Consider the following 17,251-nt stretch of genomic DNA (forward strand, 5'->3'; position numbering starts at 1 on the left):
GAAGAAGCAAATTGGGACATAACGTTCTCAAAGTCTTACAAGAGAAAAGTTGGGATAGGTGGGTGTGAGCTAGAGTCTCCATGTTGTTGAGACAGTCAGCAAGACAAAGCCCTGAAGAGCCTTTTGATAAGATCACTGTGGATGAAGTCTAAGGAGTAGTATTATTAGAGTGTATGTGGCGGCAGGCAGAGGGGTGGTGAGTGAACAAAACCCATGTTGAAACTGGTTGATAAGGTGAAGAAATATAAACTAATCTTTCTAGAAGTTTCTTTCAGAAATGGAATGGTGGCTCAAATTAATGGAAGGTTTTTGTGTGGTTGTTGATTTTGTTCTTTGATAGTGGAAATTTTAGCAAGTCTAAGGAAATCACATTTCCCTACATTGTACATAAACTATTCCAATAGCATACATTTTTATGTATAGAAAGATGCCTGATTAATATGTTTGACAAAGGAGAGAAAGCAATAAATATATGTATGTAAAGTGCTTAGCACAGTAAGCATTCAGTAATAATAGTTATTTTTATATTCTAAATTTCTATATTATTATAGAGGGATTTCTCCTTGCTATTTGAAATACTTTGTTCCCGTTCCAAGGTTTTCTTTAGATGGCATAAATAAACAAATGGCTCAAAGCAGACTGTGTTCACAGGAGAAGGTAACTTCTTTTGTAAGATGGTGGAAAAGGTGCCAAGAAATCTCCTTGATTTAAACTATATCTTCAATTTAGGGGTGGGGGAGCTGATGACTGAAATTACAGTGCCATAATTTTTTTCCTATATGTTAAGGCACTCAAAATATTTTTGGCACAGAGAAAATCACGGAAGATAATGCATCACAGTAGTAACCCCTTGCTGTGCATTAGCTTATAGAACCTCTCTGAGAACAAGATGGAGGCAGTGCGGCAAGCCACTGAGGTAAGTTGCTCTCCTCTTTCTTCAGGAAAGAGCCAGCCATTCTGCTGTAGGGAGGGCAGTGAGCTGAGAATGTCCACGTGTAGTTCACAGTGCTTGAGCAGAGGCCACAATCTCTCTGGCCAGCCCCCAACCAGTGATGGAGCACAGCAGGGGTACTAAGGTTTGGCCATGTATGCCCAACATGAGGCTTTTCCAATGAGCAACCTCTGGTGAAGATTGGTTGAGACTTTGCCAGATATGCACCACACTCTGAGACTCCCCCTCTCCAATCTCACTTCTCAGAGAGGTTCTATCTTTTACAAGTGTTACCTCCCTCCAAGCTTCCCATAAATCGTAGCTTCCTAATTGTATTTCTAATACTGCTCCTAATTCTATCTTAGCCTTCCACTTTGTGGAGGTCCTAAGAATTGGGATGATCTAAGAAAACAGGTGATAAGATGGGGTTTAGGGACATGTCCTTGCTGGAAATGAGGACCCCATCTTGTGAAGTATATGGAGGCACCGGGTAACAATCCAATTGCTAAAACCCACCAATAGTGACTTGGAAGAATGTTCTGGTGGAGACACTGTAATCAACTTAACCTGGTTTACACTAAACTTTCCTGATTTTAGCACTGGAAGTATGAAGTCTGATGGCTGGCCACCCTAATTGGGAGGAATGACTTAACCAGGCCAATGACATGGGAAGCTGAGAAGTCCATGGAAACAATGACTAACTAGAGGGATAATGAAATTGGCCAACTCTTACTAAGTTGTGTTGGCACCCTACAGAAGAAAAATGAAAAGCTGAGGAGAGTTAACGAACAAATGAAAACTGAGTGTGATGGCCAGAGTTCCTCTTTGGGAACTTAGAAAAAAAACTCTTGTTTCTGGAGTTTCAGAGTAAAAAAAGCTGAAGTCCAAACTTATCACTTACTAGCTAAGAGTCAAGGGACCTTCAAATATCACTGACTGCTCAGCTAAGGCAGGTCCATTATACCAAGGTCAGGACTCTAGTTAGAAAAATCTAACACCTTGACATGGGGATGGGGAAATCTGAGTGGATGTACATGAATATTTTGGTTCATCAGATTCCTCTAAACGCTCAGAGCCTTCAGACGTGGCTACCACCCCCACCTATTCAGGGCTAGCACTCCTCCCAGCCCCACCCATACCAGGGACTTTCGAGTGGGGAAGTGAGAAGCCTCTTTCCCCCAGTGCAATAGGGATCCGCTCATGATCTGCTCCCACCTCTTTTCCTGGCTGCCAGGCCAACCACTGGGGCTTAGTTGCCAGGATGTGATAAACGGAATAAGGAAAGAAAGCGACTCTGCCCCAAAACTGCTGCAAGAATTAGCCAGCGCATACCAGTTGGAGTCAGGGGAGACCTACGTGGTGGGATTTTGAAGGTGCTTTATCAAGGATGCTGAAACAGAAACAGGATAAGGGAGAGTTTGTGGACATGAGGACACTCTCCCTGGGGATATGGGATTTAATACTCTTGCAAGGCCCCTGGGGAACAGTAAAAACTCCTTGCTGCGCAGGTTCCTAAAAGCTTGGAGAAAATGATTACTTTTTCTCGATGAAGCTGACATGCCTGAATTGCTTCGGCAGACAGTGGAAGAAGGAATTAAAAGGCTCTGAGAAGTGACATTGCTGGAATGGACATGTAACATGAGCCTCAAGGACCCACCAGAGGATGATGTACCATGGGAGGACCTCATGGATGTACCATTCACTGAGGCACAAGGAATGTGCTAGTGAGAGGGGCAGTAGCAGGGTGCAGGAGTTGAGGGGTGCCTCTCCTCCATAAGCCAGTGTCGTTGGTAGGGGAGGTTACCACAGAGCTGGGTCCTTTATATCCATGCAGACCATGGAATGCCTGAAGAAACAGAAGCCAGTGACCAGTGCTTAATCGTAGGAGCAGTGGTAGGGGTTAGGGGGCTGTGTCTCAATTATCATAACAATGCATAAGGCCCTGAGTGACAGGCAAGGTGACTTGACCTGCAGAAAGTTTTGGAGATGATTTATAGAACATAGTGTGCCCTAGAGGCAAAATAGATAAGGAGCCCAGAAGACTACTCAATACATACCCACAAGATGACAAGAATGCAGAGCTGAAAGTGGATGCCCCAATAAAAGTTTCAATCCTTTGTGCAGTTACCAAACTGGAATGAAACTCACTGACTGAAGAGGCAGCAGGTCCCTAGAGGGAAGGACCCTATAACACTACAGAAAGTATGTATTGTAATGATTTTCCCAGTCCTTCCCCAAAAGGACCTATGACCATTTATTCAGGTGACTACATATTGGGGGGAGGAGAATATCCAGGCATTTTGAGGACTATTGAACAAAAAGTCTAAGGGGACACTGATTGCCTGGAGACCTGAATTAGCATCATCATGGCTCCCTGCTTCAAGGTCCCATGGGGACTAGGTAGTAAGTGAACCTGGGCCAAAGTCTACTAGGTCTGTGAACACATCTAGTGGACATTTTCCCCTTGGCAGGTAGACTATTGGGGGAATTTAATAGGAAGCTTATGAAACTATATCCCCACTCCTGCCAAGATAGTGAATCAAAAACAATACTGCATTAAGGAAGGGGGGATGGTGGAGATTTATCTACCTCTTAGGATCTCAAGAATGTAGGGGTAGTGGTTCTTATCATACCTCCATTTAATTAACCAGGCTGGACAAATCCTGGAGAAAAACTACAGTCTCCTGAATCTTAGCTAAGTAGTAGTGACCACTGATTTGTCAAATGCATTATTTTCTATCTTGTTCAAGAAAAAGAATGAGAGGGGCGACTGGGTGGCTCAGTTGGTTGAGCGTCTGACTTTGGCTCAGGTCATGATCTCACAGTTTGTGAGTTCGAGTCCCGCATCAGGCTCTGTGCTGACAGAGCAGAGCCTGGAGCCTGCTTTGGATTCTGTGTCTCCCTCTCTCTGCTCTTCCCCAACTCACTCTCTGTCTCTCTCTCTCCTTCAAAAATAAATAAACATTAAAAAAATTAAAAAAAAAAAAAAGAAACAGGATGAGAAACAGTTCACATTCACATAGAACAGGCAAAGTTTTACATCATGGTGTATGTCAGTCCTATGCATTAACTCTCCTGCTCTTTGCCAGATCATAGTCTGAAGAGACCATCGTATTGATTCTTTGCATCAAAGATATCATGCTGATCAAGCAAGATAAAAGATGGTCAGCACACTGGAGGTCTTGGAAAGATACACGCATTCCAGATCTTGGGAGATAAACCCTGTAAGATTCAGGGGCCTGGGACATCAGTAAAATTTTTAGGGATCCATTGGCCAGGGATATGCTAAACATTCCCTCAAAGCAAAAGACAAATTATTGCATCTTGTACCACTACCGCAAAAAAGGAAGCACAACACCCTCAGATCACTACGTGTTCTTGGGGAAACACATCTCATACCTATGAATATTGTTCTGGCCTATATACCGGATGACATGAAAAGCTGCCAGCTCTAAGTGGGGCCTGGAGAAGAAAAGGGGTCTACAACAAGTACAGGCTGTAGGGCAAGCAGCCCTGCTACTTGGGCCACAGGATCCACAGGTTCTATGGTGCTTGAGATGTCGCGGCAGAAAGCATACAGTCCAAAGCTATGAGAATCACCGTGTTGGCTCCTGGAGCTCAGGAGCAAGGCCATGCCTTCTGCAGCAAAGCTTGATGCATCTTTTGAAAAATGGGTATGGGCGTGTTATTGGGCATGAAAGAGATGCAATGCTTGACCACACATGTAGAGCTCCCCATTGTTAAACTGGGTTCTGTTGGACCCCGTCAAAGCGATAGTGCCTACCACGGAGGTCTAATGAGCATTAAGCACCGCCAATGCTGGTTAGGTTATTATGTATCCAATTACTGTACATCGTAAAGAAGTAAAACGTAACATAAAAGTTGTCATTTCAAAAGCAATTAAAGTTCTTTAGCATCACAAATGATGTGTAGAACATAGAATATTAAAAATTAAGAATCATAAAAATAAAACACTTACAATCAAAAGTACAATTAAAATCCAATAATCATGACCATTTATATTACTTTTAGGGTTTGAGCAATTTGGCTATCTGGAAAATAGGACATGGGACAGGAATTTATGGAGCACAGTTTTTCAACAACCTTCCTAATTCATATCGTGTGATGTTCAATTAAAATCAATGGACTAGGGGTGCCTGGGTGGCTCAATCGGTTGAGCATCCAACTCTTGATTTTGGCTCTGGTCATGATCTCATGGTTTGTGAGATCCGTACTGACAGCACAGAGCCTCCTTAGGATTCTCTCTCCCTCTCTCTCTTCCCCTCCTTTGCTCATGCTCTCTGTCTCTCTCTCCCTCTCTCTCTCTCTCTCTCAAAATAAACAAATAAACATTTTAAAAAAATCAATTGGCCAGTTTTCTTCATGACTGGGCATGAGGCTGCTTCCTTTTCACTGGGGCACATGCCAGGAAGTAGTGTGATATAAAAGACCAAATACTGGCTTTGGAGTCAATACTGGCCTGCATTGTATTTCTGGTTCTAGCAAATACTAGCTATATAACCTTGGGCAAGCTAATTAGCCTCTTGCATCTTCAGTTTTGTTACCTGTAGAATGAAGACAGCCATACTTTCATTCCAGCCACTGTGAAGACTAAGGCCTATAAAAAAAAGTACTTAGGATGAGGCTAGACTGTTACTTTCTCATAAATGGAAGCCGGAGGACTGAGGGCTGAAATCTAAGAGCAGGACACAGTACTAAACTCGGGCCCAGGGATTTGGCTAAGTTTAGCCAAAGCATCGAAGTAAGTGGTGACGGTGTGTAAACCCTGCAATGCATACAGGAGCACTGGTTGTGGGTCTAGGTCCGGCTTTCCTATTCCTGTGCTCTAAGAGAAAATGCTTAGGGATTCCCAACTACTCAAAGCTATACTCAGTCTGCCGTGGCTCAGGCTGATGGCAGCTCATGGTGCCCAAGCTCATTCCATTTCTCAGAAACTAGGAATTTCATTTCATCTCACTTCATTTCATCTGACTCTGGTCTCATCAGCACTGGGCTGTCAATCTTTAAATCCTTATTTCGTATCTGAGATTCTTTGACAATCTCCTTATAACATTCCCTTTACTTTTAGTTTCTCTTTCTCTCCCTTTTAATTCCCTCTTTATGCTCTATCGGACCATTTTAAGCTTCAGAAGGAGTTGATATCAGTATGTTCAGGCTTAATGCGTTATAGGTATTCCATATATATTTATGGAATTGAATTAAGTAAAATAATTCAGAAGCACTGCCGTAATGTCAGTTTTCAACCCCGTCTTACTTATTAACCCAAATGTTAAGCCTCAAGTTGGTTTACAGTGACTTTCTGATTTATTTATTCTTGCTAATCCTTAAATCCCATATATACTCCCCATCTGAGGTTTCCCCTCACTAGTTCCTAATTGTATCTGCTGTTTCTTGCTTGCTGTCTTTGCTTTCATTGTCCCCATCTCTGGAATGCTTCTTCTTTACCTATTCAAATCATATTCATCTTCAAGACCCAGGCCAAGTGCCACTTCCCACTGAAGCACTCCCCGATGGTACTTGTCCACGGTGATCTTTTCCTTCCTGGATACTGAATGGCTCTCACCGTCATCACCAGATACACTAACATTCATATTCCATCTAGAACTTTATTATGCACTATCTCTAGGGAAAACTTATCCAGTAGGCATGGAACTTAGATCCCAGATACTTGTAGGGACCAATAAAACTGTTATAATTTCCTTTAAAATCAGAAGGAAAAGTGAACATTCAGGTTGAAGAAAATATTTAATATACGTTATTAATTTGTTTTTATAGCAATGAGGTTGTAAAGCATATACATATTTTCAATGGCAGAGGAGGTCCTGAAAACACAAGTGCCTAGGGCCTACAAAAGTCATAACACAGGGCTGACTCTGTCTGATATTGTCCTATACGAGTAAGTCCTGTTTTCCTAAATAGAATGTGCTAGTGCTGCCAGAAATCCCGAACCTGGAGTTGGTGAACACCTAGGAAGCCCCAGACATATTAACGGAATTCTATGACATACTTTTCAATATTTGTAAGAGCTTAATAGAATAGTATATTTACCCAAAAGAAGCCCACCCACAGGCACTAACTAAAATGTCAGTACTCTTCGCTGTTGGCCGGAACTGTATTAAGTCAGTTGGCAGCAATGGTGATCTCATGCTGCTTACTGGTTCTGATACATTGTGGAAGACACAGGGACTTCTGGGATGTGACTGGGGAACCAGAAACCATTATAAAGTGATGAGTCAATCCCAGAATACCCAGTTATAGTGGCACTTACAGAAGCCAGATAAAACTAAGGTAAAGATGCAGAGTATCCAGGCGTCTTTAATCATTTACTGCTTTATATTTAATAGCTGTATGTGTGCCATTTTAATAATTGTATGTGTACAATTTCAAAACAGCATTATTATATATTTTTTATCATGGGCCACTGTTTAATATCTAGGCCTACGCGTGCATGAGTGGCTCAGTTAGTTAGGCGTCTGACCTTGGCTCAGGCCATGATCTCACGGTTGGTGAGTTCGGCCCCACATCCAGCTCTGGGCTGACAGCTCAGAGCCTGGAGCCTGCTTTGTATTCTGTGTCTGCCTCTCTCTCTGCCCCTCCTCTGTTTGCACTCCTTCTTTCTCTCTCAAAAATAAACATTAAATTTTTTTTTAAAATAATATCTGGGCCTAAGTTGAGATGGGAAAGCATCATATTAGACAGAAGATTTAGAAATATAAAGTTCATGGAGGAGTGTGGTAGAAGAAGGTAAATTATAAAAGGGGGCCATGGTAACGAAAACATTGGAACTAAATGGGTACTTTGCAGATGTCTTTGGTAACCTCCCCATCCCCTATGACACTTGGCTGAAGGCTGACAGGAAAAAATTGTCCATCGACTAATACCAGTGGTCCCGGCAACAGTAGTCACAGTAATAGTATAGCAGTCACTTTATGAGCGAGTGCCCACTAAATACCTTTTAATATATTATCTAGTAGACCACAGATTTGCTCATTTGAAATCTAGAGCACAGGGATCGTACACACTTCAGCGTTAAATTACTTCTGAGCAGGGAAGATTTAGAGGAATGGCCTTCTGATAGCAGCCAGATCTCATCAGTCACTGAAGGCAAATACATGAGGGCAGCCCAGAGCTTTACCTTCCACCCACTTTGATGTTTCGCCTTCAAACACAATCCCTGACCAGTCTCATGAAATCAAAGGCTGCAGGAAAACTGCCATGCATCCCCCAAATTCCTGTACCCCACACCGAGGAGCTGTTCATGCCCCTACACAGATTAGGTAAAATATTACTAAACGAAGGCCAAACAGATACCAGTGGGTCGTGTTTATTTAACCCTCGTCTTGGCAGCCTGTGGCAGCCCATGTGCACATGGGACCTCATGAGATTATTATAAAAGGTGGCTGTGTGGGCAGCAAGAGCATGTAGATGCCAAAGACTGGACACCAACAAGGTGGGGGGTAATGATACTTCAGAGCTTTCCGCTAATATTCTGGGAAAAGACTGCAGTGAGTTGTTTAATATCCACAAATTCCTCTTTTGCTAGTACATCAACTTCTTTACACTCTGATTGTACTGCACCTCCCATTTATAGGTGGAGTCTGTTTCTCTGCTCCCATCAATCTGGGCTGGCCTTGTGGATTTGCTTGGACCAACAGAGTCCAGAGATGGGGATGGTGAACAAGTTTTGGAGCACAAGCTTCAAGACGCCCTGTAGCTCAGGTCTCTGCTCTCTTGGAAGGCTGCTCTCAGATCCTCTCGGAGAAAATCTCTTGAGAATGAGAGAGGCCCAGGTATTGAGCTGTCCCATCCCCATCTACCCCTAGCTGAACACAACACATGAGAGAAGCAAGGTTCTAAGGACCAGTAAAACCCACAGAATCCTGAGGACAGCAAATTCTTGTTTTGAAGGGTGGTTTGTTCACAACCAAAAATAATAACAGGCCAACAAGTGTAGCTGACCCCTTCCTTCCTTCCTTCCTTCCTTCCTTCCTTCCTTCCTTCCTTCCTTCCTCCCTCCCTCTTTCTTTCTTCCCTCTTTCCTTTCCTTTTTCCTTTCCTTTCCTCTTTCTTGCTCCTTCTCTCCCTCTCCCTCTTCCCTTCATTTTCTTCCTTTCCTTTTTCCTTTCCTTTCTTCTTTCTTTCTTCCTCCCTCTCTTCCTCTCTCTCTTCCCTTCTTCATTTTCTTCCTTTCTTCTTTCTTTCTTTCTTTTTTCAGAGAGTCAATATAAGGTCATAATTGGAAGTAACCTAAGGAGATCATTTTATGTCTTCCTGTCACTGATTTATAAGATCAACTGGAAAGTCATGAAACACTGTTTCTCATTCTCAACTTTGAAGTTCATTTTACAATTAGAAAAACTGCTCACTTCATATGAAATGAATAACACAAAGCTAAATTTAAATATTATTCTAATGTGACTTAACACTGAATTATAAATGTAATGGTTGAGGGTTAAATAACCTTCAGAATGTTTTCCTGGGAAACCAACAACATTTGCAAAAATAGGCATAGGGATTTTTTTCCCCTGAAAGTTCTCAGTAAAGCAAAAGAGAACAACTCTGTTATCAAATTATCCCCAAAAGCCTTAATTAAAGTCAAATGCTAAAGGAGACTTCAAGTTCCTTAATTTTATTTACTAATCCACAAAGAGAAACATCAGAAAAATATTTCTCAGTTCTTATTCATATACTTCATAATATGGCTTATTTATTTTTATTATGTATGTACATATGTTTACCACACTTACACAACATTAAACAAACATATATCTAAATACAGCAATAAGCCTGTTTCCACAGAAAATACTGATTATATGGCTATTTTCTCCTATATACCTACTCATCAAAATTCTGGCAAGCATTTCACGAGACTGTATTAGCTCAAAATACCCCGACACTTCTATTATAAAGTTTTCCCAAGGTGTCTCTAGTGAAACTGGGAAGAAATATATATGTATATGGGATCAAATATAACAGCAAAACCTGACTGTAATGCCTACATTTGCAGCAGGAGTTATATTCAGAGTTGCCATGGCAGCCACCCACACTCACATACTCATAAATGGGTGTAGGGAAGAGAGAAAAGGAGTTAGTAGAGAACAGAATCTATTGTTAAAAATACAGAGGTACCCTTCAATGTAATTACAAGTAGGAATCCTGACTTTTAGTCTGAACCACGTTTTAATGTTAGAAGATTTCCAAGAGTTGCAGTGTTTTTAAATGTTTTTTCTCTAAACATATCTACCATCTGAACCCTCAACCATAACCTTGATGGATGCTGAGATTATGTGGCAGCAGGAGGAAATTCAGCTGATCATGCATACGTTAGGGCTAGTATGATTCAGTGATTCCTTCTCTGGAATACTCGGAATCATTGTAGCCAGGAAAGTGTGTGGTTCTATGGATCTGGATGAGTTACTTCACTTTCTGAGTGTCCTCATCTATAAAATGGGCATAATAATGCCACATACTTCAAGGAGTTTTTATGAGGATTCAAAAAATTAGTACCAATAATCAATCATTACCTAAATAGTAGTTACAATAAAGAATAAATTTTAAGACATCAGTAAGAATTAGTAATACACTAAATGAATTAGTAAAAGTGAAGCACTTGGTGCTTGATACATAACAAATTCTCAATGAATATTTTCTATAATAATAATTATTATATACTATACAGATAATTATGTATCTATTATACATACATATATATATATATATATATATATATATATATATATGTATGTATATTATACATACATATATATATATATATATATATATATATATATATATATGTATGTATATCCAAGAAGTTGCTAAAATACATGCCAGCTGACTAGAGGCAAGGTAAGATATTAAGATTTCGCCAGTACTTAAAAAGATAATGCCTTGTCCTAAAAGCAATGCCTTTGAAAACACAATTTTGGCAGAACAAAAAGATCAAGTATTTACAATACTAGCACATTTGCCACCATTTGCAAATGCTGATTATACAGCAAAATCTACCATCTATTAAGTGCTAAAATAATGTAACAGGATTTGTTTGGATTCAGAGAGTCTTCTAGAATTTGTCTCAAGCCATTGGTTTGATCACATATGTATATGCAGGTACATTTGCAATTCATACTCAGATACAAATACCAGTGTCAGATTTAGACGTGATGACAATGAATGAAAACTATTTTCTGACTTCTGATTCACTCAAGTTTTAAATCTGCATTTTAAGGCTGAATGCTTCATATTCTAAAAGAGGTGTAACATGTCATCAAGCAGGTTAGCATAGGAAAGAATATGCATGGATTAACAGATTTCATATCAAGTCTAGAAGTACCTGAGAATGGGAAACAGAAAGTAAAGCTGATGGAATAAAGAAATCAGGGGAAATTAAAGGAACGGAGTTGGGAGCACACCGAGAGGGGAAAAAGGGAGTTGTAACTAACAAACTGTACAGAAGTCAGAAGACAGTGGAAGAGAAAATGGATAGGATGGGATTTGATCTTTAACTCTATAAAATCCTGTTTGATGGGATTTTTTAAAAAGTCCAGGCTGTGAGGGATAGAATTAGCTTGGCCTGAAAACTTTAGAAATGTTAAAATGCATACATTCATGGCCTCCAAAATTACCCTGCCACTGCGAATGTTATGTACAATGCTAAATTTCCCCTCCTAAATTGTTGCTTATTTAGTAATTTTATTTCCAATCTCAAGTAGAGGTGTCATGGGGTATTTTACTGCTTGGCTCTTTGTTTGTTTTTAGAGATAAGCAGGCATGATTGCATTAAGAATATCAGAGATATTTCCATAATCAAATACCTCTTTGAGGGTAAAAATAAGTCTGAGTTTTTTCAAGTCATTAGCAGTGATAAAATTTGGTTTCAAATTTTGTTTGTGATCTCCTGTCAATGAGCTAAAATCAGAAGAAAGCAGCTATGGGCACCATTAGAAAGGAGAACCCCTGAAGGCATTTAAATTCTCTGAACCTCTTACTGTAGCCATGGAAAAGCCTACAGAGCACGCTTTCTGGAGCCCAGCTCCATAGCTGCAAGGCAGATCGTGGTGATGGAGGAAAAGGCTGATGGCAGGAATGCAGGGGCCAAGAGCTACCTGCCAAGGTTCCCCTTGTTTCTGCTCCTGCGTCTCAGGAAAGCACTCGACCATCACCACTTACTTCCACCTAGAGGTCCCGGATAGCTACACCAGGGGCCTGGCTCTCACTACTAAAATGAGGGCAAAGACTCAAGAATAAAGGAAAAAATAATTTATAAGGACATTTTGGCTAGTTCTGTGAGAACATATTAAAACACTGGTTGAGATATTATGATGACATAGTTACCAATAATGAAACAAAAAAATCTTTCTAAAAAAAGAGTGCTCCCTTCCCCACCACCACCAGAGAATATTAGAGCTTGAGTAGGCAGCTGAGAGGCCTGGGTAGTTTTCTTAATTGGGCTATTGCAAGATTATGGGGACTGCTATGGGACAAATTTGTTTCCATTAAACCCTATTTAACATAAAGACAAACATATTCGCAAATAGAAATGCTAATGGCTATATTTTTTAATGCAACCACTACCCACACATAATCTCATGAGAGTCAACTGACTTAATTTTATCCACAGTACAAACAGCTATTATTAAAAATAAATTAAATGGCCTACAGAAAGCTGTTAATGTGACTTCCGTTATGGCAGAGAAAAATAATTTCTTCATTGGGAGAATTAACAGAAGGACAGACTAAGACTGGTTAATAATCCTTACTTACTGTCAGATACATAGCTGCATAGACACTGAGAGCTGCTTCTTTGGATGGAAACGTTTTCCTTGCTCTCATGATGAGATCTGGGTTGCCCGTGCAGGCCTCTTCCCCGCTGATGAACTGTGTATACTGCTGACATCCAAGTGCTGTATAGTTGGGCTTACACAGGGCAAGAAAATGTGGAGCCAGATTCCCGGTAACTACTTGCCCAGCATTTACAAAGATATCTGTAGCAAATAGCCCAAATGTATAAATACCTGAGGAAGAAAACAAACCATTTTAACTCTTTGGGGTTTTGTTTTTGTTTTTGTTTTGTTTTGTTTTGTTTTTGTATTTCAGTTTACAATAAACCAACATGGAAATATTTTAGAAACTATAAAATACACTTACAAACATATGGTTCCCTCCACTTCCACTTCTCTCCAGTTCTTTGCTTTCTGGAGTGGTGGGAGAGTTAAATTATTTAACATATTGAGCTGTCTACCACTGGCTACAGTTTTATGCATGGCAGGTTTATAAGATAAAAGAAGAAGATATATTCTAAGACTGTGTTTGGATAATGTGATTTTTAAAAAGGAGACACGTTTCTCTGGAGAGGGCTCAGTCTCTCACCTTCAACTAATGTTAGCAATCTTTATTTTTCCCTATTTTGAAAATATTTCACACCCTACAAACATAAAGCAAAGCAGTTGTCTCCCTTTGATTATGCCTCTTAAACCCATTCGGACTGATATTAACTCTGATGGAGATGCCATTTAGCAGTAAAATCCAACAGCATTAGTTTTCATTTAAATGTCATGGAAAATCTTAAGTAAAGAAGAATGTTTCAGATTAATCTCTACACTGCTTTCACAAAAACATCTTAAAAAGCCACTTAACAGCTAGTAACTTAGTCCCACCTTATCTTTTATGGTTGGAATTTAGTTTATCAAATTTTGGGCAATTTAGTAAATAATAATGCAAACAAAATTATAATTTTTCAATTATCTTCACAGCATTAAAATTTATTTGCCTTGGTTATCTGAAGGTATAAAATTAAGTATTTACAGAATTTTTGTCCCCTTTTGTGAAGAACTTGACAATTTATTCAAATTAAAAAATATTCCACATTCAATGCCATTGGTCATTAGAACCAAAACTTATTTTTCTCCTCAGGTAGCATAGGCAAAATACATTCCTTGGCATCATTTTCAATTAAACTTACAGCTACAGCCTTTGAGGATGTGGTACCAATGTGAAGAGACTTATTCTTTTATAATTTGGGGAAATAAAATTCCATCACGTATTTTAAAATTATACCAAAAGAGGGGCACCTGGGTGGCTCAGTCAGTTAAGCGGCTGACTTCGGCTCAGGTCATGATCTCACGGTCTGTGAGTTCGAGCCCCGCATCGGGCTCTGTGCTGACAGCTCAGAGCCCGGAGCCCGTTTCAGATTCTGTGTCTCCCTCTCTCTCTGACCCTCCCCTGTTCATGCTCTGTCTCTCTCTGTCTCAAAAATAAATAAACGTTAAAAAAATTTTTTTTAAAAATAAAAAAATAAAAAAATAATTATACCAAAAGAATATTTCCCAAACAGTTCATTTATTAAAAAGCCATATAGTTCTATTATAATAATCAGACAGCTTTCTTCTTAGTTCTACATTTCAGGATTGTTTGTTTGCTAAATCTTTACATAATCATTGGCGGTTGTGTAGGAAGTCACCAGGAAAGTTGTGCAGGATCAAATAATTTTCCAGTATCAGATGCATGGCTATCCTTTTAATTTTTGAAATATTATATAAGATTATAAAAGGTTCATGCACACAAACCTGCACATAGCAAAACTCTATGTGTATACAAATGGCAATGAGACAAGACCTTAGTTCTCCCTTTGTCTAAAAATTCTAAAAGCAAATAATAAAAAGCTTTTTCTTTACATCTTCCCAGCATTTCATGAGTCATACAAGTAAATGTTAGCAAAAGAAGAAATTTAGGAGAAGCAGAGAAATGAAAGAAAATGGAACTCAATAAAATGTTAATGCACATAAACTCTCCTTCCAACCATCATGGCCCAGCATGGAAACCTAAATGGTAAGTCTTCATCTCTACTCCCCTGGAATCTAGGCTAAGATGTACTCATTTTATTTAACCAAACCATTCTCTTTATCTGCTGTAATAAGTTTTCCCGTTTAAAGTAGAGAAAAGTATTTGATACGGATATGGAAATGTCTCTTCATACTTGCAAAGTTCCCAAATGTGCTTTTGAATTAAAATATTCAGTGCATCAGGCCCAAGACCAGTATTGTAGTTGACTATAAAGATACTTTAAAGTGAGATCCCGTGACAGTATCCACTGTGCTGACCGCCAGAATAAAGTCCGTACAAAGAACAATGCCCTGGGGCACCTGGGTGGTTCAGTTGGTTGAGCCGCTGATTTTTAATTTCAGCTCAGGTCATGATCACAAGGTTGTGGGACTGAGCCCCACATCAGGCTCTGTGTTAAGCGTGGGACCTGCTTAAGATTCTCTCTCTCTCTCTCTCTCTCTCTCTCTCTCTCTCTCTCTCTCTCTCCCTCTCTTTCCCCCTCTCTCTCTCTCTCTCTCTCCCTCTCTCCCCTGCTCATGCTCTCTCTATAAAATCAAATCAAATCAAATCAAATAATACTTAAAAAAAAGAATGATGCCCTATGATGCAGTAATATTTTGCTTATAAACTTCCCATTATAACAAACTAGAAACATCCAAATCATAATGAACAAGGGAAAAGAAACAAACCAAGCAATCCTAAATATTTCATAAAATCATATAATAAGAAACATACAGAGATTTAAAGCATGCTTTACTGTGTATAGTCTTTAGAAATATGCTTTACTGTATATATTCCTTAGTAATATGTGTGCAAATGCTGAAAAATATTTACTTAAGTAGGGATAATAAAATTTGCTTTAACAGTATTTTGGAAAGTGTCAATTTCATCATTTTTAGTTTAGAGTATATTATTGCTTATTTTGTTATTAAATGTCTCTCATGCAAAGATAAACGAGTCAAGAACATAGTATCGATGTATGCAAAAAAAAAATAACTGTAAAGTTTCATAGAAAAGTTATCACTTAGACAGTATAAATGAGGGCTCTGGAGATGTATAACTTGAGGGCAATAAAAAGAACAGTCTTAGATATGAAAACCTCCCATCTTTAGAGAGATTCATAGGCATGATGACATTTGATTAGTCTTTAAGTAGGATTATATATAGCTTTGCTTATCTGTGCATAATATCTCCAAAGTCTTCATCTTGATCCCACTGCTATAAGAAGTATATTGAAGGGTACACTATCCTTAATCTTAATCTAAATACAGATCAGAATTTACCTTAAATTTTATCTAGTATAGTATATACAGAAATACTTTTTAATCTGATAAATACAAGAAATAATAATTTATATTAAACTTTACTGTGTCAGTTAAAAATTTGTCTTGGCCAAATTTCTACTGAATTGAAATGATCTGCAATAACTTATCAATACTTATATGTATTAGTGCTAGAATTTCAGATTGAAGGTTAACGTCATCAGTAGATGCTTTTTAAATTTTTTTATATTTTTTTTAACTTTAACCCCAGCATAGTTAACATACAATGTTATGTTAGTTTCAGGTGTCCCATATAGTGATAGTAAATCTTTTCCTCTAATAAAATCACCAATGCATTTTTGTTGACATTTAAAAAAAAAAAGCTCAGAGGTAATGCAACATGGAGAGCTACATATGGTAATTAAAAAATAAACATATGTTTTGTTATTATTTTTTTAATGTTTATTTTTTATTTTTGGGAGAGAGAGAAAGTGCATGTGGGGGGGGGGGGGGGCGGCGGTGAGGGAGCGTGGTGCAGAGAGAGAGAGAGCAGGAGAGAGATCCAAAGCAGAATCTATACTGAAAGCAGAGAGCCGCATGCGGGGCTCAAACTCCAACTCACCAACTGTGAGATCATGACCTGAGCCAAAGATGGACACGTAACCAACCGAGTCACCCAGGAGCACCAAGGTGTCTTTCTTAAGTTTATGTATTTATATTGAGAGAGAGGGAAAGAGAGAGAATCCCAAGCAGGCTCCACACTCAGCATGGAGCCCGATGAGGGGCTCAGTCTCACAACTGGGAGAACATGACCTGAGCTGAAATCAAAAGTCGGACACTAACCCATTGATCCACCCAGGCGCACTATACAACATATCTTTTATCTGCCAATCTATTTTTCTTGTCTTTCATGATGCTCAGCAATATGACTAGATTATCATTTCTCTTTAAGCATTGTTTCTGAAGTTTCATAAGCCCAGTAAATAATTTCTTTTAATTATATAATTTTTAGTTTCTTAAAGAATATGAAAACATCCAAGTGTGGTGTTCTTTTTTCCTTAAAATAATATGGAAATGACACCTGAAGTAGAGTCATACAATATGAGAGAACGTCATATGCAATATTATTTTTTAAATCAAACTGAAACATTTCAAATAAAATATAATCCAATATTTGCATAGGGCTAAAATGCTGATCATTTTAAGGGTTAGCTTA

General features: G+C 39.0%; 1 protein-coding gene across 1 annotated transcript in view; it reads right to left on the bottom strand.

Annotated features, from left to right (window-relative positions):
* The window catches only part of PLPPR5 (phospholipid phosphatase related 5), a 122,909-nt gene that overhangs the window by 64,585 nt on the left and 41,073 nt on the right, over positions 1 to 17,251 (bottom strand). The window contains exon 3 of the mRNA XM_042953007.1: positions 12,716 to 12,966. Within this exon, the coding sequence (XP_042808941.1) occupies positions 12,716 to 12,966 (251 nt within the window). The remainder of the gene's footprint in view (positions 1 to 12,715; positions 12,967 to 17,251) is intronic.

Source organism: Panthera leo, chromosome C1 (genome assembly GCF_018350215.1).
Source record: "Panthera leo isolate Ple1 chromosome C1, P.leo_Ple1_pat1.1, whole genome shotgun sequence".
Classification (NCBI taxonomy): Eukaryota; Metazoa; Chordata; class Mammalia; order Carnivora; family Felidae; genus Panthera; species Panthera leo.